Source organism: Paramacrobiotus metropolitanus, unplaced genomic scaffold (genome assembly GCF_019649055.1).
Source record: "Paramacrobiotus metropolitanus isolate TYO unplaced genomic scaffold, Prichtersi_v1.0 Parri_scaffold0000098, whole genome shotgun sequence".
Classification (NCBI taxonomy): Eukaryota; Metazoa; Tardigrada; class Eutardigrada; order Parachela; family Macrobiotidae; genus Paramacrobiotus; species Paramacrobiotus metropolitanus.
Genome location: NW_026570318.1, coordinates 511,899 through 537,752, shown reverse-complemented (window position 1 = coordinate 537,752; position 25,854 = coordinate 511,899). Strand labels below are relative to the sequence as shown.

General features: G+C 46.4%; 5 protein-coding genes across 5 annotated transcripts; 3 read left to right on the top strand and 2 right to left on the bottom strand.

Annotated features, from left to right (window-relative positions):
- The first annotated feature begins 1,868 nt into the window (after window positions 1-1,868).
- Window positions 1,869-2,439, top strand: LOC129596953 (uncharacterized). Its single transcript, XM_055494359.1, has 2 exons — window positions 1,869-2,198; window positions 2,284-2,439. Exons 1-2 carry the CDS (start codon window positions 1,869-1,871, stop codon window positions 2,437-2,439), a joined length of 486 nt encoding a protein of 161 aa, XP_055350334.1.
- A 697-nt stretch (window positions 2,440-3,136) lies between these two features.
- Window positions 3,137-4,474, bottom strand: LOC129596952 (uncharacterized protein F54H12.2-like). Its single transcript, XM_055494358.1, has one exon. The coding sequence runs from the start codon at window positions 4,472-4,474 to the stop codon at window positions 3,137-3,139; it is 1,338 nt and encodes a 445-aa protein (XP_055350333.1).
- A 7,807-nt stretch (window positions 4,475-12,281) lies between these two features.
- LOC129596951 (uncharacterized) lies at window positions 12,282-14,809 on the bottom strand. Its single transcript, XM_055494357.1, has 4 exons — window positions 14,611-14,809; window positions 14,397-14,469; window positions 12,976-13,507; window positions 12,282-12,890 (listed from the first exon to the last, which is right to left on the bottom strand). Exons 1-4 carry the CDS (start codon window positions 14,807-14,809, stop codon window positions 12,282-12,284), a joined length of 1,413 nt encoding a protein of 470 aa, XP_055350332.1.
- An 833-nt stretch (window positions 14,810-15,642) lies between these two features.
- LOC129596962 (uncharacterized) lies at window positions 15,643-19,351 on the top strand. Its single transcript, XM_055494366.1, has 6 exons — window positions 15,643-15,912; window positions 16,410-16,975; window positions 17,200-17,554; window positions 17,890-18,155; window positions 18,281-18,361; window positions 18,698-19,351. The coding sequence occupies exons 1-6, from the start codon at window positions 15,682-15,684 to the stop codon at window positions 19,104-19,106; spliced, it is 1,908 nt and encodes a 635-aa protein (XP_055350341.1). The 5' UTR covers window positions 15,643-15,681; the 3' UTR covers window positions 19,107-19,351.
- Window positions 19,352-20,811: 1,460 nt separating this feature from the next.
- On the top strand, window positions 20,812-25,525 carry LOC129596912 (uncharacterized). Its single transcript, XM_055494317.1, has 5 exons — window positions 20,812-21,439; window positions 22,126-22,697; window positions 22,990-23,341; window positions 24,184-24,437; window positions 24,805-25,525. The coding sequence occupies exons 1-5, from the start codon at window positions 21,221-21,223 to the stop codon at window positions 25,187-25,189; spliced, it is 1,782 nt and encodes a 593-aa protein (XP_055350292.1). The 5' UTR covers window positions 20,812-21,220; the 3' UTR covers window positions 25,190-25,525.
- Window positions 25,526-25,854: the final 329 nt, after the last annotated feature.

The following is a 25,854-nucleotide window of genomic DNA, read 5'->3' as shown; positions in this document are numbered from 1 at the left end:
CGATTCAGCGTGTCAAAAAATCAATGGTGTTGCGCCAAGTTGATTTGTCTAAACGTTTAAGTCTAACATACGATAAAAGACGAATTGTTGGTAATTGTTACAATACTCTACCGTATGGTTACGTGTTGCAGTGATACCTTATAACATTAAAGCATACGGCAAACAGACGCGTGCTCTTCAGTTTATTGGCAGACTTAATACTAAATCAATCATGGCCCATGTCATATCGGCTTCTGTTTTAGCTCCCAAAAAATTACAGCGACCACTAGCAAACAAAACCGCAGTACATTCTGGTAACTTTATGCGCAAACCAAGAAATCTGTCGGCACAGTATGGAACATTTAAAAGTTTACTGACACTGTCTAAATCAAACCGCTGGCCGAAATCATGAGTGCCTACAATGTTCACGATTCGATATTCAGTCGCATAACATTCGTAGCCAATATTACGTAGTAGTCGTATGAAATACTCCAAAAGAGAACGCGCTTCTTCCAAGTTTTCCCTCCATTGACCGTCACTTTACCGTTAACGTACAGCTGACAGTGGCCCTTCGGCAGCGTGATCCGCCGCAGTAGCAAACCGGAAAAGGAGCGTGGTGTATATTGTGCCAAGGGCAACCGTTTTTCAATCTCGCTGAGGTTTAGGTGACAGTTCAACTTTGCTGTGGCGACAACATTGGTAGTCCGCACCATTCTTATACAACCATAATCCGAAAACAACCGCCTTGCGTTGCGTTGTCTGATCTGATGCAGTTAATTTACGAAATGGCGGGCAATGGTATTCTTCCAAGTTGATCACTTCTGGCAGAAACTGTTCTAGCAGGCGGCACTTTTCAAGCCCTTTCGCATAAAATGTGACGTCAGCTGGTCGCCCGACTTTAGTAAAAATATCTTCAAAGGCCAGTGCTGTTTGATTGTGGCGATAATCCCCGTAGGTATGCCAAACCAGACCGTGGGAGTGACGAGCTTGCCTTTCCAAATCACCCGCGCATTTGGCAGCAGTGCGTGGTAATGTAAATGTGTACTGGCCGACCTCGGCTTTTTCCAAACAGAAAAAAGACAACTGCTTGAGGTATTTTTGTTTGTCAATTACAAACCAATCAGCGTCTACAACACACCTTACAGCCATTTTACTATTTTTGGCTGAACCAACTGAACCGTACTCTATAGCGCCGCCTCCCTTTTGTACTGAAACGGTTCAAAAATAATATTTTTGCAAGGGAAAGCTTGGCCCAAGTACACAAATACGTACGTTTTCGCTCGTACGCCTCAAGTTTACCTTCAACTTGCAAGGCAAAAGTGCTACTGTTTTGTCTTGCATTATGCTTTTTTCAAATTTTGTATATGAAGGCAGATGTCAGGCAACGCATAAAAACCCTCGATCAGTTCCAGATATCAGACAATTTTAGTTTGCAACAGTTTTTTTGTTTGACCTTTACTTTATTCGAACGCTGTAGTACTTCTTACTCCATTTGCCATGGAATTTATCCCTGATTTCATTTCCTCGCAGCGCGCCGCGTCGCCTAAGCCTTCCACCAGCAACATTGCCCGCGAGATTCCAGCCACGCCTCTCAAAACCCGCACCTTTGCCAAGCGACGCGCACCGGAGATGGACGATATCAAGCTGAACCTTGCCAAGAAGTTCAAGGAGCAAGATGACACCAAGCATCCGCGGCATGCCTTTTCTCATGAAGGATCCAACGTGTACAAGATTGGGTTCGAGAAGTACGTCTACGCCCGCTTCCAAGATGGGGTTTCTGCCATCGTCATCGGGGAGTGGAAAAGCAAAGCGACGACACCTACCGCCGCACCTTGGAGAAGTCCATCACCGTAAAGAAGCCTGGTTTCTTGCGCCTGTGTGCCTTGATGATGAGTGGTAAAGCGGACCTGGACAAGAATTCTCAGAACTGTGGCACCGACGGTAAGCTGACGCCTCTGTATGCGCTGGAGAGTGGACTGTATTTTGGCTGGGGACGTTACAACCGTGTCAACACGGCCACCGTAAGACGTTACACCTTCGGTCAGAACGGAGACCTGATTCCCACGAAAGCTGGCGTGACCTTTGGACTGAAGACGTACGACGGTCTCAAAGAACTGGTTATGGATATGACGCTGCTGAAAGAACTCCTGGGAGTGGATGAAGCCAACAATGTTCCAAAGACCTTGAAATCCGCTCTGGCTTATGACAAGCTCAAAGAGGTGAGCATTCCGTTTATTTGTGTAATTTTATGCTGATCTCTGTTTCTGAAAGACTTGTGCGGTAATCAGTTTGTTTTGATTATAGGAAGTGGCTGAAGAGTTCACTGAACTCATCCACCAAATGCGCGGTCGCAATGGAAAAGTCAGCTGTGGGAGTGCCAGCGATGACGAGTGGGCAGCGGCTGAAAAGGCTATTGTGGAGTCGCGCTATGTGGAGGCTGTTCTGTTGGAAGCTGACTAAGTGGATCTTGGGCAAGTTGTTGGACTGGACGTTAAGGGGTATTTGGAACTTAATGCTCTGGAGTTTCGTGCTATGTTCGCTAAGCTTATTTAAGTAGCGTCAATAACGAGCTGTATTTGTTTTGGATTATTCCGTGTTTCATTTACGATCTGCACATTACAGGCAGCAGTAGAATGGTTTTTTTCATTTTAATTCCGATGTTCGTTTACATATTTGACGGATGAATGAACCGTCAATTATCTTTGTATTGATGTCAAAATAAGAATTCACATACTGGCAGACCATCTTGTCGTTGCTTGCTCGATTCTCAGTAAACAAGTGCACAATATTAGTATAAGTTTCGCCATTAACACGACGAAGTATAAAAAGAAGCAGTATTGGCCACAGACTGTAGTGTATTCTGATTGCAGTTGTTCGGCTTGCTCTACGATCCGATTAGATGAACATAAATCAGCAAAATTCTTAGTATATGAACCCAGTTTCCTCCCAAACGAATCAAACACTTCCAAAACTCCATCTTTTTCTTGGTAAACAGCAATCCAGTGCGATCCATCTTGGTCCGCTGGGTCAATGTTGATCACTGCCGCTCCAGGATATGGCAGTAGCGCAGGGGGCACTTTATCGCTGGCAAACACTCCGCGTAGTGCAGCATTTGTAGCCGGGTTTGATTGGAGAGCGCTGAGGATTTGGTCGGTGTTCATGTCGAAAAGTCCGCAATCAGTTGCCGATGCTGATTGATCTCAATGATGCTGTCGTAGACTAACATAGCCACCATCATTACGGTCTTTTCCAGCGGTTTGTCAAAATTAACCGAAACGCTTAAATTGCCCTGCTTCACCAAAGTCAGCGGTCCTCTTCCAGTATGTCCAGGCGTTAAATCGAACCCGAACAGCGTGTATCCGCCGTTGTAAGCGGTTCGATTAATATGGAGGCTGTTGTGCGCATGAGTGCGATATCCCAATGTGTCCAGCAACCCATCATAACATTCCAATGACAGCGAACGTCCAAAATCGGCAGTATAGGGTTTTGTTGGATAGCTTTGACCGTCCACCTCCACGCTGATCTGATTGATATTAAAATGTTGAAAGTTGAAAGGATTACTCTTGAAACTGCCGTGGAAATCATCGCTTTCCAAAAACCCAATGAAAATAACTTTGGGAATCTGTCCGATTTGCAAGTTGCTTACTACAGTGCTTTGAGTTTTCTGGGGAATATCAGAAACACGCATCACTACGCGTTCAATGTGGTATTTCACGGTCTTCTTCAGCATTTCTGACGCTACAGCTGTCATGAAATCTGGTGCTGGAATGTATCGACGGACAGATAGTCGTGCGTTCCGGATAAACGGTTTGAACTGCTTTGTTGCGTCAGCATCCCACACTCGCAAACAGAATTCAGGTCGGCTCATCACCAGTCGGATGTTGATTGGTACGCCGGTACAGAGCGGTTTACTTTGATCGAACAGATCAGCGAACAATTTGCCTGATAGTTGTACGTAGTTGCTTCCGCTGAACAAGGCTTTGCGGCTTTTTTCACCGTTGTTTTCTTTTTCGTCGTTCATTTTAGTTGAGGTGTCGGCGTAATATCCTGCTGATGTCAACTGTGATCTCTGGGCATCCACGCCATAGGATAGCAATGATTCCAGGTATGCTCGATAAGGATAAAACGTTGCCGCATCCGAGATGAGACGATTCGCCACGGTGACATGGCACGAAGAGAACAATGAATGCAGAAAGTTGTTAACTGGAGCCACTCCGTCGGTGTTGGTAATTAGATCCCAATCGGCTGCTCCCTTCTTAACCTTTATACCGACCTCGAGTTCCAGCATCATATCACCCAGGCTGAGCAGACCAGCGGTACTGGGAGGAATGTAGAAGTTTATGTCACCAGCCGAACCGTTGTCTGTCAGGATCGTTGTTGGATTAAGTTTCTCATGCTCGGTACGCCATCGATCAGTCAAGGTCGCCGGTAAAGCAAACAGCTGGTTGTCCAACTGCATCGCTGGTTCGGAATTTTCCATCATCAGCAGAGCCATGTTCAAAAGTAGTCAGGAATGTTGGCTGGTGGAATACGTTTAATGCGATGGCGACTACGAACTGTGCGACGTTTCTTACGAATACCACTTCCTTCTTGAGGTGCTAAACGCTTAGTAATAGCTTCTTTGGCTTGAGCCGTGACGTCTTTAATGGCCCCGCTAGCCGCTTCTTGCAGGTGCGGCGCTGCCGCTTCCAAAGCCGCTTTAGCATGGGGTGCTGCTCGACGAATAATTGGTTTGGCAAATGCGGAAATCTTTGCAAACAAATTCTTTAGAATCTGCGGGAACCCGGAACCATTCTGCAGCGTGCCGCGGTAACGAATGAGCGCACTTCCTCCGGTTTGGCTGACAAACACTTCTTCGTAGCGTCGCGGATCAGGAACGTACTGAACGAAAGGCATTTTCAGTACAGGCGTTGTGGTCGAAAGTGTAGTTTCACCAGAGACTTTCCCGTTTGGAACTTGGCTTCGGCTCCGAGGTCGTTGGCAATAATCAGATTTATGGTTTCAAAATGTTGACGAAGAACAGGAACATAATGAGGAATGTCAAAACGTGCTTCCACGGTCTGATTAACTTCGCCTCTAATAGGTACGGCACGCAAAAACTGCGCCGCTGTGTCACCGATCAAACTGTAGTCGGCCACGTCGCTGTACACAAATAGACTCTGATTGCCTAGCAATGTGTTTACAGGCCGGTCGGAAATGAACGTAGTTACTTTTGGTGCTGGCGCCTTGTCCCAGAATGCTAAGTATTTTGCTCTTGCCTGACCTTGTGCGGTATCAGTTGTTTCAACAGGAACATTAGGTTCAAACTGGCTTTGATCGAAACCCAGAATCTTTTGCAACGTTGAAGATTCGGGCGGAAAGCATACGGATACTCGGTCATTCCCAATACTCAGCTTGACTTTATGGTTGGTTGGCGTAAAAAACTGCACTTCAAACATTTTATTGTTTGGCAGTGCACTCTTGTCGTCAATCACTTTTCCATCCAACAGATAGGTCTTAATGACGGGAGCCAGAGAGTTTATGGTTTGAAGAAGCAACTCAGCGTTCTTGTAATTACCCGGAGGTACAACAATGCTTTTCTGGGCACTGACATATCTTGGAGTTTGGATAAACTCCCCGTCTTTTCTCAAATAAAATTCTCGCACAACATCCACTTGGATTTTCTGCTCAACTGGCAGAGTGTAAAAAGAGTTCAGGTACTGTAACTCCACCAATGCCATCTCCCATTTGCCTTTCAATGTAATAGGATGCTTTAGCTTGGTAGTCCAATTGGACGGGGTGTTGGCGGGATCGGTAGCCACATCGCTGGGTAGAGTTAGGTAGAACGGCGCACCTTCATACATTTTTCATCGATCCACTGATCGTGTTCGGGTCCGTAACCTAACCAACGGACTAACACCTTCTTTCCGCGACGCTTTACAATAAAGTCCACAGTGTGCTCTTTGTCAGGCACGTTGCGCACGAGAGATAATTCTGGTTCGTAAAATTTTCCGTCAATGGTATTGTCCTGATAGTCTTTCAAAACGTAGACCGGTACAGGATGAGGAATGACTTGTTGAATGAAGAAGATCTCCTCCTTAAATCGGTAGGTGTATCCTTTTCCACTTTTCCTTTTCGAATCGAAATTCGCACGGCATCGTTCACCTTGTACCGAGGTCTTTTCACTGTTAGCGCTGGATATAACTTGTTATAGACAAGCAGAGAATTCTCTTGCTTGACGTCGATGGGTCGCATTCCATGAGCGCTGTGTGGTGAGTGATTATATGAGTGCACCATATCAGATAACTTGTCAATGTAGCGGGTGCTGACGCGGTAGCGAAACAATCGGAACATGCGGGATTTAATTGTACGTATTACTCTTTCCGCCATGGCACACTTTACGTCTTCGTTCTGGGAGGTAAAGAACTGTACGTCGTGGTCTTTCAGAAATGCGCGAACAGTTGTGTTCAGCATTTCCGTGCCCTTGTCGTACTGCAGCTTTTCAGGAAATCCTAGTTGTTCGAAGGCTTTCTGAAGGGCATCACGTGTTTCTTTTCCGGTTTTGGCCTTCAAGGCTTGGATGCTCAGCATTTTGGAAAAGCAATCAATGACAAAGAGCAAGTATTTTATCCCATCGTTCTCTTTGGAATATTTCGACAAGTCTGCCAAATCAGCTTGGTACTGCTGCCGCAGATTGGTAACTATCACTGGATTTCGTGGAAACCGTTTCCGACTTTCTTTGGTGACAGTGTATGCATCGATCTCTTCCAGTATCTCCTGGGCTCTCCGTTTGTTGGTCCTGGTTTTTAGTGTTCTTCGGAATCGCTCGACGCCTCCAAAACTTCCGGGATGACGAGGGTCGAGGTATTTTCTCATTAGACGATCCATCGTTGCAGCAATTAGAAACACAGTTAATTTTGAAGAAGCGGCACAACCTAATAACCGACGGCAAAAATCCAGACATTATGATAAAGTAATCCAGTTAATTTTGCGTTTCATCCCGTTCCCTGTTTGCTTTCTGCCAGACCGCAACCGTTCAACTGGAATAGGTATTTCCTCAGATTTTTCTTTGGGACGACTAGGGCGCGGCTTCTTTGGTGGCGATGGTGGTACTGGAGGCACGTATTTGGGCGGCTCTACGGGGTTTTCATCCGGCATAGCTTTTGGTTTTAAAGCAAGAAAACGTTCCAGAATACTGGAAAGCTGGCTCGCTTTCTCGTATTCACTTATATCCTTTCGCTGCAAAGTTTGCGCAATTAAATTGTCCAACGAAACAACGGCTTTTGCTTCGGGAGGCTCCCTGTTGACTTGGATCTTTTCGTGAAGTTTTTCTTCCATGACGCGGCGAGGAACAATAAAGTATTCATCCATTACCAATCAACGATGTCAAGACGCCAGCAATAACAGGTAAAATTGCACCCAAGAATCCTCCTTGCTGAAGAATGCGCTTCTTAGCTTTCATGGGATACCGTCGCAATGCAAGCAGCTTTAATGCTTTGCGATGACGTTTGCACTTGTCCAATTCAGTCGGCGATAGGCTGACGGTGTTTTTGATTATGTTCACAGCGATTTCTTCTATGGCCTTTAGTTGCGGTTTGTTGGCAAATCCCATCAAGACGCGGCGTTGTTTTGGTTTGAGGCCTTTCAAAGTAATCACAAAAGGGGCGAGGGCTTTGACTCGTTCCGACATGGTTGGGGGATATCGTTGCAATTAGCTTTAACATAAATTCGCGCCGATTGTTCGGGAAGTGCGTGTGATCTCACCCTTAAATAGTCCGGGCACGTTGATCTCATATCAATAATGAGCGGTTCAAAAGGCACAGAAGTGACTTTGCGGTACGCGTCTGGCAGCTGACTGAGTCCGGTTTGCCGAGCAAGTAGGTTGATCTGATTAACGTCACGCACGCTCTTAAACAAAACAAGGTACTGAGAGTTCAACGTAATATCCCTCATTGACTTTCCCTGTTTGTACAGGTTTTGAAGCAATAACACAACGGAAACCTTCTTATGATGGATGCCGCGCGTAAATAAATTTGAGCAGCGCACGTCTTTGCATATGTCGCTAGCCAAGTCATCGATTATTAAAAGTGTTTGTTGATTAGTGTCGAAAAAATTAGGAGACTCCAGAACTGTTTCAATGCCCTTAATGAATTCAACAGACGCTTGTAGATCATCAAAACATTTTGCCATTCACCATAGCAGTAAACTATTCGATGCGGAGGTGGACTAATCAACAGCTCTCGGTCTTTAATTAAAGATAACACGAACTGCGTTTTGCCCGACATGGTTGGCCCACATACACACATACCAAACGGCGCTTGGAAGCGCGGAAGTTCTTTTAACACACAATACATGGTGGTGGAAAACTTATGTCAAAAGCTACAAACCCGCTTTAATACAAACAGCACAAGCTTTTACACTCAGGCTTTAGAGTACGGTGAACTTCTTCGGGATCGTCGCCTTTTTTCCAGCTGCTTACTATCAGTCCGCAGTAAACACACCCAGCCGTGTCCCTCCGTTCCATTGAAATCCTGCTGCAGCCAGTCGCACTGGGTGGACAATATGGGATTTCCACTCTGTTGGATATGAAGACAAGCGCTCTTCCGGTGTCTTCATAACTTTAGGGGTCGTAAAGCGTCGTCGTCGCAACAGAAACATATATTACCATTGCTGGGTCCTTCCCGGTCCCACAGATCCCGAACGCGGTAGCTTGATGCGTAAGCGCTTTCCTGGAGCTGGCGGATCTGGTCGATAGCATCCAAACCGATTCGACTCACAATGACTGGACACCGAGGGCGGTAGCGAGCATGGTGCACATCTACGTTTTCGTACGGCAGTAAATCCCTCAATCCAAGTCCGCACTGATAGCAGTGTATAAGGTTCGACCACGTATAGGAGAATCCAGATGCAGCCATCTCTTCTTTCGTTTGAGTGGTGAACTGCCATTGCTTGACATGGTTGAAGCTGTTAAGGCGGGCTAGATAATGCGCCATCCGTTTGTTGTACGGAGCCATTTAATCTACGAAACACACGAAAACATCAATTTTGTTAGAGCTTATGTCTTATGGGCAGGCGATACGTGTACTGTTAAAAAAAAACAACGAATTTACCTCAGTAATCCTGCCAGTACTTATTTACGTCTCGAAATTTCTGCGCAAAAGCCGGTCGCAGTGCTTGCAAGTAGCGACAGTCAGGGTTATACGTAGCGTGAGCCGCCCAAAAGTCGGTATCACTATCACAGTGTGTCAGTTGATGACCACAACAAAAACACTCAGCGAGAAAGTAACCTTCCGAAGGAACAAAATGTATCCACATTCGGCTAAACGACGTGGAGTTCGAATACGTAAAGTAAACTTTTCAGCAGGGAACGTTTGTACGCGACTTTCCACGGAACTATAAGCAGATGTGCCAAATGATTCCATTGCAAAAAGTATCAAGAAACAATACTGCAAATTTTAGCGCTGAGCACTCAGGCTTTAAGTCAGCTTTCAGTTGCATTTTGCTTTTTTCTGTTTTTGCAATCATTTAAGGCCACGCCTGTAATCACGACAGTTACAGATTTTTGCAAATGCAGTGAAAGTCGAAATGTCTAATCTCCAAGCCATGCTACCCGACCTTAACCGTCGCGAGCGGCGATGGGAAAAGGTCACGGTGGCAGTTTTTTATTTTCTGTTATTCGCACTATTTACGTTCTTTGTTCTACTAGACGCGTTTGGAAAGGTCCTGCAAACCGATCACTGGAACAGTACTGTTCGGAATCTCACGTCGTGACGAGCTAAGCAAAAGGTTAGTTGACAAAGCGCTTTGTATGTAAGGTTGAGTGGTGGCTACTGATCGACTCGCTGTTCTTTTAGAAAAATATGCCCGTGGATCAACCGCCAACAGCACAGTCTCATACCATGAGAATAAATGTATAACCTTCTTACGAAGACGTTTCCAATGTGCCTGTTCTAGTAGCCGAGATATACTGCACGCATAGAATGTTCATTGTTACCGTGGGTGTCCCCGTGGGTGTACAGAAATAAAAAAGGAAAACTTGCAATTGCGCCGAATTACGATTGAACAACTAAAACTTAAGTTCATCAAAAAACTGATTCGTCACTTTCTGTTTCAAATCAGACAGCTGTCGCAAGTCATACAATGCTAACAAATCCAAATGATCATACAAGCACGAGTAGAAACATCCCGTCGGCAGCTCTTGTAAAAGACGTTTCTCCACGTTTCGCTTCAGGTCTCTGCCCATGAAGTCCGGCTTAAAACGCTGAATTTCGTCGTTGATGTTGTCGAGATAGATGCTCCAAAATGCGTTTGGCAGCTCTTCAAAACACATACATTTGACTGACCGGAATTTGCTGTTTCATTCCATGTACTTTTTACCTGCATATCCACGGTCTTTTCGCGGCACAAACTCATTCAGCAGCTGTAGTTGCTGTACCTCGTCGGCATCCCGGAAATCTCTGAAGACTCGGTATCGCGCACTTCGATACAATATCTTCCTTCCTAAAGCCTCGAATCTGAAGTGCGCTTCACCGCGACCCATGCTGACAAACGTTCCCCGTAGACGAGGGCCAAAATCGTGCAGAGGGCATTCAATCATGGCGTGGCGTCGCTTCACTTTGATGTTGGCTGGTCGCTTCCAGTCCAAATGGCTTTTATACGAAAGCATATACTGGAGGAATGCTACGAATTCAGCTTTTCCTGTAGTAAGTACTCCCATGGGAGACATTAACTGAACGGTGTAGACCTCGCCGCGGTTGTCCCTCGTGAGTGCAAGCGATGCGTTTCCAAAGTTCATCCGTTCTACGGGTTCGCTTTCTGCACATAACAATCCAAAAATTAATACAGTCATTCTGGATTAACGCTTTACTTAAAACAAGAACTAAAATATACACCCGTGGGTGTGAACGTGGGTGTTGGTTATTACGACTGCAAATACAACTTACGAAGTTTTCGTACTTCTGATAGAGTTATGCAATTTTAGCGACGAAACTAATCAAATTCTGACAACCTGAGCAGTGTAATACAGTATATCCACACAAAAACATTAAGTACCTCGCAGAAACTGATCCCTTGGTGACGGTTCTGCTGATTGCGGTAACGGCGACGATAAAATTTTCCATAGGTCCACCCATTCGTTCACCGTTTGCCCCTGAATAACTTCGTTGCCACTGTCCGGAGGCGATTCCAAACCGCTGAATCCACTTTGCAAGACTTCTACGGTAATCGGCTGTAAGGGAGAACCAACACCGCCGTTGAAAATGTTCCCAGCTCCGCCCGTGAGAACTCCATCCACAAAAGTTGGCTGACCGATAAGCGTAGCAATAGGGGCAAGCTGGTTGGTCCGGCAGAATCAACGTCAGTCCAAGCACTAACCTCAGCTACAAAATTGGCGTGGTTCTCTGGAAAGCTGCTCTGCGTACCCGGTTCCACCGTTTGCATACCGCATTGCTCAAAAGAAACACGGGCGTCGACCTCCGTAACCAATGGGTCTCCGGTCTCCATCTGCTCTGTAGGGTCACCATTCGGCATGCCCATCTCAGCTAGAACCACAGCCATATCAGCGATCCATTGCGCGTCGGCGTCCACTGGCCCGCTATTTGTAGATAATGCGGGCGGATTATCAAGATTAAAATCGGCATCATAGTCATCAAAATCTAACCAGCTGAAGTCCATTATAAACCATAGGAAAACAATTATTGGCCAGAAATGTGGAAGAAGAGAACTTTGACTCAGTGAGAATGGAGACTGTAGAAGAACTGGCTAAAATTGCAAGGCAAAACCAGCTGGACTTGGCTTTCCCACGATTCGCTATACTGAGAACGAAGAATCGGAAGCCCCGCCTCCCATTCTTCTCTTCGAGTTCAATTACGTCACCAGCGTACCGTGTGCAAGATTCGAATTTAAATTGCCGGTGAATGGCAGTTCGAGTCCGCTGCAGTTCTACGCTGCATCTGAATCTGATAATGCCACGGGTAGCCGTCGAATCTCGAAAATTTTAGGATTCTTATAACTTACCTGCTGTTTTTAATCCAAGTTGTAATTACTGCGGTAAATTTTAATACAGTGTTACTGTACTTTGATATAACGCAGCTTATTTAGCGTTTACGTACAAGCAAAATACCAACAACTGCAAACTCAAGAATCGTATTAGCAAATACAAAAAAAAAACGTAATAACACAGTAAAATCAATAATACCATAATAACAGTAATCATCTTTACCAGTAAAACCAAGTGCAGTAACAGCGTGTATTCTGAACACCTACGGTTCCTTGGAAAGTATACAAAAAATATACGCAACGAACTACAAAAAACAAACAAAACATTAGGCTGCCCCGCCAGTTCCATCCTCATCCTCCGACAGCAATGGGTTTTCGGGAACCGCTTCCCCACCAGCCATCAGAGCGTCCCAACCTGCCCCGGTCTCCACCAGGTTTTCGTCCTCCTCCGTCCAGCTGTCCAGCGCGGCGTGCCCCGCAGCCGCTGCCGGCTGTTGCGGCACTTCTTCTGCGTCGCCACCGGCCAGGACCTCCAGTGCAGGCTGCTGCCCATCGGCCTGCGCGTGTTGCTGGACCACATGAGCGTCTAGTTCGTGCTCTGGGTACAGGTAAGTAGTGCGCCCAACCCACGCCGGAGGCCAGTTTTCCTCGCCCGATTCTCCCGTCTCGTCCCCGTTCTCGTTCAGCATCACCCATTGCACCTTGCGGGTGGGGAAGCGCCGCAGCAGGTATTCGTGACGGGAGACTGGATCATCCGACGTGGCCCAAGCCCAGCACGACCGCTGACCTCCGTGTCCTGGAATCCCGCCCACGTGACGCGCGACGGTCTCCTTACGACCAGTACTGCCGGCAAGAAAGCCGCAAAATGGACAACGGAACCTTTTGCCGCCGCGCAGCTGGATGTCTTCACGCAGCTTCTCCAGGCGTTCACGAGCCTGCAATTAAACATAAAATAAACTGACGTTTGTGTTGCCGTGGGTGTACCGTGGGTGTTGCCGTGGGTGTATGAAAGTGACCTACCTCTACATATCCACTTTGCCCGTCACGGGCATCCACGAAATCTTCCAGCTCTCCTTCTTCTTCGGAAAGCTCGGCGTCAGACGGTACATCAATATGGCGAAATTCGAGTACGGTCGACTTCCAGTGGGCGACCGGATGGGTCTTCCTGCCGACCTTCAACTTCGTGATGCGGTTGCACAGATGCATCCCGTCCGGAGCGGCAGCTGAGCGCTGTTTCTTCTGCGCAGGCCCAAGCTGTTGCTTGCGGACAGAACCGTTCGGCCCACTGCTGGTGCTGGGCTCTTGGTCGAAACGTGCCGGGCTCAAGGTTCGCTTAGCGGGTTGCCTGGTCAACGGACCGGATGTCCGCGGAGCTCGGGTCGGCTGGGCCCGAGTCGGCGGAGGCCTGGACGGTGGAGGCCGGGTAGTTGGGGTCAGGGTCGGCAGGCCGGTGAACGGAGGGCCGGTGGCCGGAAGACCGGCTGCCGGAGTACCGGTGGCCGGAGCGCCGTTGGCCGGAGGGCCGTTGGCCGGAGGACCGGTGGCCGGAGAACTGGTGGCCGGAAAGCCGGTGGCCGGAAAGCCGGTGGCCGGAAAACCGGTGGCCGGAAAGCCGGTGGCCGGAAAGCCGGTGGCCGGAAAACCGGTGGCCGGAAAACCGGTGGCCGAAGGGCCGTTGGCCGGAGGACCGGTGGCCGGAAGACTGGTGGCCAGAAAGCCGGTGGCCGGAAAACCGGTGGCCGAAGGGCCGTTGGCCGGAGGACCGGTGGCCGGAAGACTGGTGGCCGGAGAATTGGTGGCCGGAGGGCCGGTGGCCGGAAAACCGGTGGCCGGAAAACCGGTGGCCGGAGGACCGGTGGCCGGAAGACTGGTGGCCGGAGAATTGGTGGCCGGAAGTGGCCGGAGAAGGCCGGAGGGCCGGTGGCCGGAAAACCGGTGGCCGGAAAACCGGTGGCCGGAGGACCGGTGGCCGGAAGACTGGTGGCCGGAGAATTGGTGGCCGGAGGGCCGGTGGCCGGAAAACCGGTGGCCGGAAAACCGGTGGCCGGAGGACCGGTGGCCGGAAGACTGGTGGCCGGAGAATTGGTAGCCGGCGGAGCCAAGGTCCACAGGCCGGTGGAAGTCGACTTGGACTTTCTACCAGCGGACGCCTTTGCCGATGCTGGCTTCTTTGCAGCGGCTTTCTTGGAAGCGGCCTCCGCTTTTTTGGCAGCGGAAGCAGCCTTTTTTGCTTCGGAGTCTTGCTTAGCTCCGGCCGCCTTCTTCTTCGCGTTGCCCTGAACACGGGAGCTTTTGTTTACCGCCGCCCTTCTTGGCAGCTGGCGTCGCGGATGGCTCAGCAGTATTCGGCACAGAGGATGTCGGTGCCGCTTTCCCAGTCGAGGGCACCTTTGCAGCTGTGGCGGCTTTCTTCTTCGTCGCTGGGTTTGTAGCCTTCTTACGGGAAGAAGAGCGTGTGGGAGCAGCCTTCGGACGAGCGGCACCGCGCTTTTTCTTCGCCGGAGCCGTATTGCCCTGAGAACTTTAAAATTAAAAAGATCTTGTTAATTACAATAATAATAACTGTTTAACATCAATAACAATAATATATATATATAAATATATGTTAGTAACTATAACTATAAAAATATAATATTTAAGTACTGCAGTACGCACGCATCAGTTTTGCCGGCGGAGTCTGCATTCGGAAGGGCGCGTGAGCGGCGCGCATCAATACGGAGGCGAGGGGGGCTGCTATCTGCGGACTCATCCGCTCCAGTTCCGTCGCCTTTCTGGCTCCCGGATCCTTGGTCCGTGTCTGCCACAGCACCGCGGGCTGTATTCGGGCGAGTTGGAGACAGTGCTGCGCTGCCATCAGCAACAGAAACGGTGCCCTGGGGCAGTTGCCCCTGAGGCTGCCCTTGCTGGGGCGCGCTCATTTGCGGCCGCTCGGCGTTGTTTTCTGAAATTTTTAAAGAAACAAAAGTTTCCGACGGCCGATATGCACAATTCAACACGTTGTGCACCGTGCAGCTGACTGCGTTTTGGGTGACAATAATGAATTTATTACGCAAAGGGCAGACCGCTGCATGGTACACAACGTGTTGAATTACGCAAAACATAAATCGGCCGTGTAACAGTATACCCAACACGTACCGCTTTCCATTTCTCAGCGGGCGTTGCTGGTGTGTTGCAGCGAAATTCCCTTCAAAGAGGAAGAGGAGAGCGTCGGTGGGGGAGGAGAAATGGGACGGAGAACTCCGAGGCCTCCGTGAAAAATTGGGGAAGGTCGCTATCGCCGGTACGGCTAAAAACGACAAATCAGTCACGTGCGGCCTAAAAAAGGTTACCGAAACAGTGGCGGGAATGAAAGGGTCGTCGCACTATAATTAGACGACAACCAGACGTCGTCACTGATTTCTGGCGATGGCAGAAAGGAAGATTGTCGGGATAATAAAAAAAAATCCAGAATGATTTTTTTTTAAAACTTAAATTCAACAGGTGCACAAATATACATATGCAGCACCACTTAATTAGGTAGCTACAGTTAACGTAACTGCCTCCTCGGCTAATACTTGGGGAGGTTGTGGTAGAGACAGCCGCCACTTGTATTGCGGCTGCCCCACCTGTATTGGGCAAACTCTATGAGGGACCCGACCCTCCTGCTGCTGTTAGCTCCCACTTCGTTTAGTTTTCTTGTTCTCCAGTGTTCTTCACTGATTTGAACTGCTGCGGATTTATACATCTATGTATACAATGGGAAAAATAAAATTTGGCAAGGCGTTCACGATTGTCCTTAACCGCGGACTGTCCTGGGCCTATCATGAGATCCTTACCGAGGCCATGTTCGTGCTGTGGATTGGGTGTCATCTTTCCGTGAAATTTGGTACGCGTTTGTTTCCGGCATGGGGACCTACGCGAATCGATCCGGACAAGTACACCAATTTGGACCAACTTCTGCGGCTGTTACTTCGCCAGGTAAGTTCACATCTTTTTTGGTGCATCATCTAACGTAAAAAAAGGGGGATAATCTGCTCAGTAATCAGTATTTATACTAAGAAACTTCGGGAACTATTATTTGGCGCAGCAAATCAATGATCAGGACCCAGTCTTAGGGTCTATAGACTATATCCAGAAATATCTCAGGCTTTGTAGAAAGATACCTTCGTAGAAAGACATCTCTCTATCGTGGGATGTTTGAAAAATGGTTTTGCAAAGATCAGTAGTTGAATAGTACGTTTAAAAGCGCGTAATAAAAATCAAATAAACATTAATCAAGGCCAACGTTTAGAGTATTGCTGTGTTACAATATCCCTATACGCAAATATTAGGGCGAAGGGCTCAGATATGGATATATGGATATTAGGATATATCAGGATAGGATATTGGATATTAATGCATTTTGGTTATTGAATATGCAACATCATCACTGAACAGCGAACACCTTGTAATTTTGTGTTATTTTCCTTTGGTAGGATATGAACAGCTGCGTGTGGGATGATCTGATCTCCCCTTGGAAGCCTTCAATGTCCCAAGCTGCCATCACTGCGTCTGTGACCAGCACAACGCGAGGCAATGCCGGCTACATCGGAGCCTTCGCTACCGTCTTCGTAAGCGTGCTGGTGTTCGTCTCTGTCGTTTGTTCCGCTTGGGCTAACCGCCACTGGAAAATTCCTCGCTGGACGCAACACCTCCGCAACTGTCGCCGAATTACGACTTGGTTTGGATACAATGCGACCTACGACGGCGAGGACTACGAACAGAACCCGGATACACCACGGTGGCGCTTTAACGTTCTTACTGCCTTTCTAACCGGGGCCGGGATGTCCGTGTTCGTGGCGTTGTGGCTTGTCTTCTGCGCTTTGCCAGTGGTGATTGTGACGGGACTGATCGTTGCCTACATCGGCCGAAACTGTACCGAAGAAGCATTGTTTCCCACGACTGTTGTGTGGTTCTGTGCGCTGGCTGTGTACTGCATCGGCAGGATTTGGGGATTATGGATGAACAAGACGTATTTTATGCAGTTGCATGAGATAATCAGGTACGTACTACTGTATAATAAAATTTAATATTATTAGCCGGCAGCAGGAAAAATATTAACCCATGAGCATCATCCCGAAAAATGAAAAAGTGTTTCTTAGCTTTGTTAAAAGCAGGTAAAAAAACTCATGTTTGTTTATATTGAGTATTACCTTTTTTGTAATGCAACGGTATAAGTCTTGTTTTCCATAAAATTCAGTCGAACGTGCTTATTTTCTTTCGAAGGAATACCGTGGGAGTGCGGCTCATGGTACAGCCTTTTGCGGCCAACCAGTCGCAGCAAGTCGCTCACAGGACGGAAACACCCACCTCCCAGCTGTCGAACGTTAAGCGCTCGACATGGCTATCCACCTTCATCTTGGTAGCGTTTCCGGCTGTTCTCTTCTTGGCTTACAACTGCCTGCATCTGCTGAATTCACTTCCGGATTTTGTTGGTTGGATGAATTCCTTCACTCTTTTTTTATCGAACAGTAAGCAGGACGGATTGATATCTGTTCCGGAAACGACGGGAGGCCCAAGCACGACGTTTAGCTACTGGACATACGTCAACTGCACCGAATGCTGTGACATTGACGGAACGGTATGGAAACAACCAAAATGAACGATTTTTATCATCTTTGGTTAATGTGCGCGTTAGTTGTAACCAGGGCCGTCGCGAGCTTTTCGGGAGGGGGGCGCTATTGTTCTCTCCGAGGGCGCCAAATGCGCCAGTCCCGAATTTTGTAAATTTTTATATGGGACTACAGATATTGTAATGCACTCACACCAACAAACTGTTTTTATTCACGTTTAGGCATTACCACTGTATCGGCGCAGTACGTAGTGATCTTTCAACGGCCACAAACTCAGGCTATTTATTTTTTTTCGTTTACTGCTGTCGTCTCCTTTCGGAACTGGCGTGTATTACTTTTTTAGGGAATGAGCCACTCAAGTGCGATGCTGTCGTACTATGTGGATCTGCAGTATCCTCGTTCGCATACCGATAATCCCGTCATTATGGAGCTGATAAACACAGTCGTCTCGCCGGTGACTGAACGTTTCTATGTGCTATGGATTGGTTTAGTTGCGGGGGTGTACTTCCTGCCGGCGCTTATACTAGGGCTGGCGGAAGCGGCATTTGTTTTAGGGTTATGCTGCTATGGTCTCATCAATTTGCTGCGCAGTATTAACCAGCGCATCCGGTATGCAATTGGGGTGTCGTGCTGCAATAGAAACTGCCTTCTGCTGCGATACAAGTTTTGTGTCGATGTCTGTCTTATTCGAAGCGTTTTAGCTGCATGATTAAGATATTAGTCTGCATTTATAGGTCCCCAGCGACCGGCTGCAGGGGATCCAACATTCCTTATAACAGGCTTGTGGCTACAAACGTTTTTGGTGACACTGCTCAGTGAGTGATTTGAGTTTGACAATATCTTCACAACTGTTGTCCCTTACAGTACCTAAAACCTATAGTGCCAAAGTACAAGCCCATCTCAGAAGGTCACGCTATACAAGGGAAATCACCGGGGTAGGCGCTATGACTTTAGCCTCTCTCAGCTTCTTTTCCCACCTATAGACCGTAACCGTGCTTTGATATGGGCTTGTATGGCGGACGTTAAGCGTTTCGTATGCATAAGCATACCGCGAAAGTTTGTAACTGTGTCTAATAAAACATATCAAACGCAGAAGATTCTCGCCGACTTCCAGTCAGATAATCCCGGAGTAACATATTCTTTGTTAACAGAAAACCCCAAGAGACTTTAAACGACAGTAAACGATCTGGAAGGAACGATCGGGAAGGCAACAAAGAGGAAACGACTGCCCCTGTTAAATCAACTAACCAGACCAGAAAGTTACCGTTCTGCGTGTGCGCTCTGTGGGTGGACCTAGAATGCTGCATCCTGGTGGAATTTTCGCGCGTGATGTTCTGGATGTTCCTCCCGTTTCCGGTGCTGGGTTTGATTGTCCCAGAACAGTTCCAGTTGCCGGCTTTGCTGCTGCTGATGAGCGTAGTCGAAGTGGGCATCGGCTATTGGCTGTGGAAAGGAATGTGTATTTACTGGGGCAAATTTCGCGCATATTGTGGCGATCGCACTCGTCACAAGGAGGTTGCACAGGAAGATGATGGTACACAGCTGCTCACATCGTGCTGATCGCCCTGTAACTCTGCCTCATTAACGAATGACTCCTTTGAGCTGGCTAAATCAGTCATACGTTGTTTACTTGGTCACAAAAGTTTCCCATAAATCCCGCGTAATTTACGATGTGCCAAGAAGAATTGGTCGCTACCGTATATGCAAATGCTTGCGTGAGTACGTGCTTTTTCTGATTTGCGTCATTGTTATAATTACATTATTGAAACTGTTGCTTTAGTTCTTCTAAATATGTTACGTCTACGTGTTGGCTAATTTGATATTTGAGCTTTTTACTGCACTAACAAGGATTAGCTGTTAACACAATATTTACGACGTACGAAAAAATTCGCAGTACCTCGATTCGATCGGCGGAAAACAGTTTTTTTATATGCTTTGAAACGGCATGTTTCAATATACCTGCTAGAGCAGTATATAGACTATATACTGTACATACCTATATGTACTTATGGTCATTTATGAAGGCCGTTTCAATGTAAATTTTCGTTTCAAAAATGCATGGTCTGCGGAACTACACTGTACATACTTAGTGGATTTTTGAAACGCAAAAAAATACCCTTCTTGCCTCCTGAAGACATCTTTTGGACGAAGCAACATAAGCGTTTTTTTCTCGAATGAAACTGGATACCATTTAACTGTATTTTTGTTAAAAAATATGGATTTTGTGACAAATTTCTATAGTAATTATGTAAAAAAACCGCGAAATAAAAGAATATAAAACGTTAAATTATTAATAAATAAATTTTATTTAAATAAATTTAAAATTAAATAAATTACCCGTGCATCCAACACACCATTTTTATGTGGTTTCATAGGTTTTTTAATGTTTTCTTAAGTTTCTTAGTGCGTACATGTAGGATACGTAAGGGATGCTACAGAAATACGATGAAATATGGTAACAGATTTATTATCCTTTTCGAGTTTTAGATAAGGACGACTTCGTAGTTCGTACACATAAAATTTTTCAAAACGTGTCTTTTTTGCTTGTATCCGCAGTATCGTACCGTAACTGTCACATATCCTTCAAATATCCTAACCTAAGACCGTTTTGACACTAAAACTAAAATTAAAATTTTGGAGCTTTTTTCAAATTTTAAAATGACTTACTTTTTCCGCTTACTTTTTCCGCTTACTTACGCTTACTTTTTCCAAATGTTTTGAAACCAATTTACTTAAATTTAATACCATTTACCGGATCATTTAATACCATTTACCGGGTGAAACTGCCGGCATTTTTTAAAGCAATAAGTGCCGGTGTCGGCTAGAAGGATTGTTGCACTGGATATGCATGGCAGACATTGTGGATCTATGTACATGATGGCTCACATAGTCGCTTACCAATTGCATGCTATGCTGCAGAGTGGGGAAGTATGTGTGCGGTGGAGTATGGATGCGGTGGAGTATGGATGCGGTGGATTTTTTATTAAAGGCTATGCCACCGCCCAATAAACCGCATTGGCTCACCAGGATAGTTGAGAAATTGGCTTAACTATGCCGGTGATCACCTCGTGAATAGTGTGATGGAACGGGTTTAGGTATATCGATTTCCTTTTCCGTCACGTGATAATCAAGCAGAAAGCACAAGCTGTATACCACTCTCTGTCGCTATTTTTTGCATCTCGCATCGGCGCACGTCAGCAACCTATTCAGCCGCGTTGATTGTATGTGTCGCACATTAGCAAGTGGGGAGCACTGCAAGGCTGTGCAAGCTCCACGATTGCCCACTAACCAAGAAAATTATCGATTATAACAGTTACTGCAAGTACCGGATGCAGAGAAGGTTTAAGGTGGATGGTGTGACGAAGAGCTTTGATTAGACAGAGTTTCAGCAGGTGCTCTGCTTGGAAAATAGCTCTGTATGCCTTTCCAACAGTGCACAGAATTTTTTTGGATTTTCGTACACCACAATATGCCCCATTATTCACCTAAACGTCTATGTATATAATATTATTTAAGCGCGAAAAAATTTATGTCGCCTGATTAAGATCGGTATTTCTGAAGGCACGAGAAAGTTGTTACAACCTATAAAATCTTGGCAGCGGAAGTAGACAATCTTTCCCTTTATGACCGACTACTGCGCTGTTTATTTATCCCGCTTCTGATATTTCCATACAATGGGAAAATTTGCAAAGTCGACGTTCCACGATGTCCTCAACCGCGACCTGAACTGGGCCTACCATGAGATCATTACGGAAGCACTGTGCGTGCTGTGGATCGGATGCCAGCTATCGCTGAAATTCGGTACTCGCTTCTTCCCGGAATGGGAAATCACACGCATCGACCCGGACAGATACACGGATTTGGATCGTCTTCTGTGGTTGTTGCTTGGCCAGGTAAGTTTATTTCCGAAACAAATCCTTTATCCTCGTATAATAAAAAGGGTCAAATACTGCACAATACTCATGTGCTCGGTAATATCTGATATTACCAGTCATTAGGCAACATAGAAATTTATTGGGCGCTGCGCCCACTCAACGATTCCTATTCGATGAACTGAACTACTTCAAAGTATGCTTAATTTTATCAGATGGCAGCTAGTGTTCCTTTCCGATTAAGAAGCAATCCTCAAAACACAGGTCCCGGGTCTAGCTGAATGAAGTACAGTAATACCGATTATCACAAAATACAAAGCGCAAGCTGTAGAAGTTAGCGGAAAAAAAAGGTGTAAAAATAAATGTATGGAATAAAACCAAAATAACACAATATTCGAAAGCAGGATTTTGTAAAAATGTAGAAGTCCTGAATAAACCTACAACTTACTCGGAATCGTACAGATACCCATTGTGTACAGACATATTTTCGGCATCAAACGTATGGCATCATCCGCTGATGTACCTCATCCATACAAGGTTACAAATAAATGCGCCAAAAGTCTCATTAGGAAACAATCTTACAATTTTTGCTTTATACGGTAATGCTTTAGGAAGAGTGCAGTCACGCTTCTCAAACTTATTATAGAATTTTGCCAACCATTACTGTACAGAAAGATGCTCTGATTCGAATAATTTTCCCTCTGCAGAATATTACTGGCTGCGTGTGGGATGACGTGGTCTCCCCTTGGAAGCCCACCATTCCGCAAACGGTCACCAATACGGCTGCGTCGAGCACAGCGCGAGCTAATGCCGGCTACTTTGGGACCTTGGCGATGATCATCGCAACCGTGCTTCTCGGCGTCTCCGTCATCTGTTCCGCGTGGGTCAACCGTCACTGGAGAATTCCCCGCTGGACACAGCACCTTCGCAACTGCCGCCGCATTACAACCTGGTTTGGCTACAGTACGACCTGCAAAGGCGAAGATTGGGATTTTCAAGAGGATCCGAATGTGGCTGAATGGCGAAAATACGTTCTGAACACCTTTCTCTTTTATGCTGGCTTGTCCGTTTTCGTGGGGTTCTGGCTGGTGTTCTGCGTTTTGCCGGTGGTTATTATAGCGGGATGGACCATATCCTTCATCGGTCGACACTGCGGCGAAGAAACGGTGTTCCCGACGACTGTTGTGTGCTTCTCTCTGCTAGCTGTGCATTGCACCGGTAGGATTTGGGGACTGTGGATGAACCGGACGTATTTGATGCAAATGCATGAAATGATCAGGTACCGGACTTTCTCGTTCTCAGAAAACTGTTTTCTATAGACGGTGATGTTCCTCACTTTACGGAAAATCACATTCGAAGCGGTTCGTTGCATCGCTATCATGAAACGATGTTTAAAATCTTTGGGCGGCAACTTACCGAAAATCGTACTGGGCATCCGCATGAATGGAAAGCGATCTCTTAACCTCCTGGAATAACCATGAAGAACAATGTCATGTAGTAATATTTGTACTCGAGTACCAGATTTCTTCCTGTCATAAAATTTTGACTTCGATGGGTATTTGCTTTGACAGGAATGTCACGGGAATACGGCTCATCTTCCAGCCATTCGCGTCAGATGAGTCGCCGGAAATTGTATGCAAGACCGAAAAACCGGCCGACCATCCGTCGCCCGTTAAGCGCATCAAATGGCTGACCACGTTCCTGCTGGTTGCGATCCCGGGTTTTTACTGTGTGGTTATTCATTGCTTTGAATTGCTGCCTGCACTGCCGGTTGTTAAAGGATGGATGGATTCGTTCTCCGTTTGGATCCATTCATTCTGGGTTTTTTCATCATCTGCCAGTTCCCAAAACGGTTCCACATCCGTTCCGGAACCATATTGGACATATGTCACGTGCACCGAGTGCTGCGACAACTACGCAACGGTATGAAAGTACAGTGCACGACAAAAAGAACTTGATGAGGCGCGACCGCACACTGGCCGGTCGATTTCAACTTCTTTTTGTCGTCCACTGTAATTGTTGTCGTAATTTAGGGCTTTCATCTTTTTTGGTTACTGTGCAATAGTGTGCATAACACTTAAGAGAAAAGACAACCGGTGCAGGAATACATAAAATAACACAACGCACCATATGCTTATCTCCTTTGGTGGTTTTTTTTCTGCTTTTAAAACTGCTGCTGCAACCCAACGAATGCTGGCTCTCAGAGGTGTCTTTATACAGCTTCCGGTTATCCTATTAATAGTTTTTGTGTTATCAGACAGAATCAATGGGTCTGGCTGAGTGAGTTACGAAAAAACTACATGTAATGTGGTATAGACTTTTCGTGCCCAATAAAGCACTGTCATTGTAATTACACCGACAGCACTTTATTGGACAATGAAAAAACGTTTGTCTAAAAATGCCGGCCAAAAATAAGCGCTTAATAGGAAGAGCAAGCATGGGCCGTCTGTGAAATTATGGGCTAGAAATGACACAAAATTCAGTATGCAGCATGTTTTGTGTGCAGGATTTAGAGTAATTCAAAGAAAATGATTGCGCAATCAGATTATAGTAGTTGTAGTAGCAACTTACAGAGTACTGTAATACTGAAAAGTTCATCAGAATTAGCTTCAAAGACCCCCGTGGGCACACCCGCAGAATGCACCACGTTGCCAGATGAAGAGGCCACTATTTGTCGTTCTATCGACACAGTAGTACTGTTAAAACACCGTCTTTTTTCTTTGCAGTACTTAACCTTTCGGAGCTATTGATTGTTGTGTTTTCAGGGAATGGGCCAAAAAACTGCAATGCTGTCGTACTATGTGGATCTGCACTATCCCCGTTGGCAGACCACGTACCCGGCCCTCGTCGCGCTTTTCGACACGGTCTTTTCGCCGGTGACGGAGCGTTTCTATGTGGTGTGGATGGGAATCGTTGGGGCGGTGGTCGGGTTGCCGATAATTCTCTTGGTAATGGGCAGCTCGGCATCTATGTTCTACGTTTTCGCCGAAAGTAGGGTCAGTGAGGCGAAGAGCAACCGGTAAGCGATATCGAAATTTTGAATTCTACTTCCACGTCCATCTGTGTCTAGTAACATTTTTTTGTGCCTTATGCATATAAATATCAAATAAGAAGTTTTACATAACCGATTTGAAACTGCAACTGCAGTATAGTCGATTGCCCGGACGAGAGCAAAACAGCTGAATGTAATATATTACTGTTTGATATATACGTACTGGATCTCACTAGCAACAAACATGCGCCAAAGTGCGGCTGCTCTTTCGTATTTACAGTCAGTCAGCGAGACAGTTTCCGATAAAAACCACCACCGTGCAGGCTCACTGTACAATAAATTTAACCAGTTTCCCGGCAACCGGTTCGGCGAAACACCTACATTTCATTTGCAGGAAACCAAAAGAAATCAATGTTGATCTGGAAGAGGGTAACGAGGAGCCAACCATCCCTGAGAGGTCAGCTGTGCAGACCAGCAATAAGCCATTCTGCGTGTGCGCTCTATGGACAGACTGTGAACGCTGCATCGTGGTGACAATTTCCCGCGTGATACTCTGGACTCTCCTCCCGTTTCCGGTGCTGGGGCTCATTGTCCCGGAGCAGTTTCAGCTGCCTGCTTTACTGCTGCTGATGAGTTTGATCGAAGTGGGTCTTTGCTGTTTTGCGTGGAAGAGCATCGGCATTGCCCGGCGAGAACTGCGCGAACGTCATAGCGAACACTCTCGCCGTGGGAAAGTTGCACCGGAAGATGATGACACGCCGCTGCTGACACCGTGCTAATAACTCTACAAGGGCGTCCTTTTAACAGATATTATATCCTGTGCGCTGGTGCAATCAGTCATATGCCATAGATTATTTACAAAAGCTCTCACTGTTCCTGTTTAATTATCGTGTAAGTACCAACGCGTTCTCGTTAAAGTATTCTATACATACCTACTTGGCATTTGCGCGTTACCGCGGAAATTATTTTATGCGCGAATTTTGCTTCTCCTAATTCTTAGTATGTATTTTACAAGCTGTACTTGAGTTTATTCTTAAAACGCACCAAACTGTGTTTTGATTTCATTTGCCTTGCTTTCAACAGTGCTACTAATAATATTAAGATGAGAAAAGAGCCCGGAATAGATCCAATCTGAAATTAATTTCATCGAATTATTAATTCTGGTGGATAATAATTTTGCCAACTACACGAGAACCTCGTTTTCTGAGTTATAGGGACGCTAATGCTTGATAACATTATCTAATACTTTTTTGTAAGCCTACGCCAACTTCCACATTTCTTCTGACGGTAGATCTGAGCTGGTGTTTCCTTTCCCAATGCCAGTAGTGTAGAGCAGCATAGAATCCAGCTGCATATAACTACCGTAGGATAACCATCCGGCTGGACCAACAGGAGATTAACAAACTCGATTATCAATGTTGGCGCAAATAACTTTTGTACACAC

What these genes read in the sequence shown, in the direction of transcription:
- LOC129596953 (XM_055494359.1), top strand. Translation starts at nt 1,869, where the DNA reads ATGAGTGGTAAAGCGGACCTGGACAAGAATTCTCAGAACTGTGGCACC. An exon ending in CTTATGACAAGCTCAAAGAG is followed by an intron (nt 2,199 to 2,283) that starts GTGAGCATTCCG and finishes TTTTGATTATAG; the next exon opens with GAAGTGGCTGAAGAGTTCAC.
- LOC129596952 (XM_055494358.1), bottom strand. Translation starts at nt 4,474, where the DNA reads ATGGCTCTGCTGATGATGGAAAATTCCGAACCAGCGATGCAGTTGGAC.
- LOC129596951 (XM_055494357.1), bottom strand. Translation starts at nt 14,809, where the DNA reads ATGGCAGCGCAGCACTGTCTCCAACTCGCCCGAATACAGCCCGCGGTG. An exon ending in TCCGCCGGCAAAACTGATGC is followed by an intron (nt 14,470 to 14,610) that starts GTGCGTACTGCA and finishes TAAAGTTCTCAG; the next exon opens with GGCAATACGGCTCCGGCGAA. An exon ending in GGCAAAGTGGATATGTAGAG is followed by an intron (nt 12,891 to 12,975) that starts GTAGGTCACTTT and finishes GTTTAATTGCAG; the next exon opens with GCTCGTGAACGCCTGGAGAA.
- LOC129596962 (XM_055494366.1), top strand. Translation starts at nt 15,682, where the DNA reads ATGTATACAATGGGAAAAATAAAATTTGGCAAGGCGTTCACGATTGTC. An exon ending in GCTGTGACATTGACGGAACG is followed by an intron (nt 17,555 to 17,889) that starts GTATGGAAACAA and finishes TTACTTTTTTAG; the next exon opens with GGAATGAGCCACTCAAGTGC. An exon ending in GTTTTTGGTGACACTGCTCA is followed by an intron (nt 18,362 to 18,697) that starts GTGAGTGATTTG and finishes CTTTGTTAACAG; the next exon opens with AAAACCCCAAGAGACTTTAA.
- LOC129596912 (XM_055494317.1), top strand. Translation starts at nt 21,221, where the DNA reads ATGGGAAAATTTGCAAAGTCGACGTTCCACGATGTCCTCAACCGCGAC. An exon ending in CAAATGCATGAAATGATCAG is followed by an intron (nt 22,698 to 22,989) that starts GTACCGGACTTT and finishes TTGCTTTGACAG; the next exon opens with GAATGTCACGGGAATACGGC. An exon ending in AGTGAGGCGAAGAGCAACCG is followed by an intron (nt 24,438 to 24,804) that starts GTAAGCGATATC and finishes TTTCATTTGCAG; the next exon opens with GAAACCAAAAGAAATCAATG.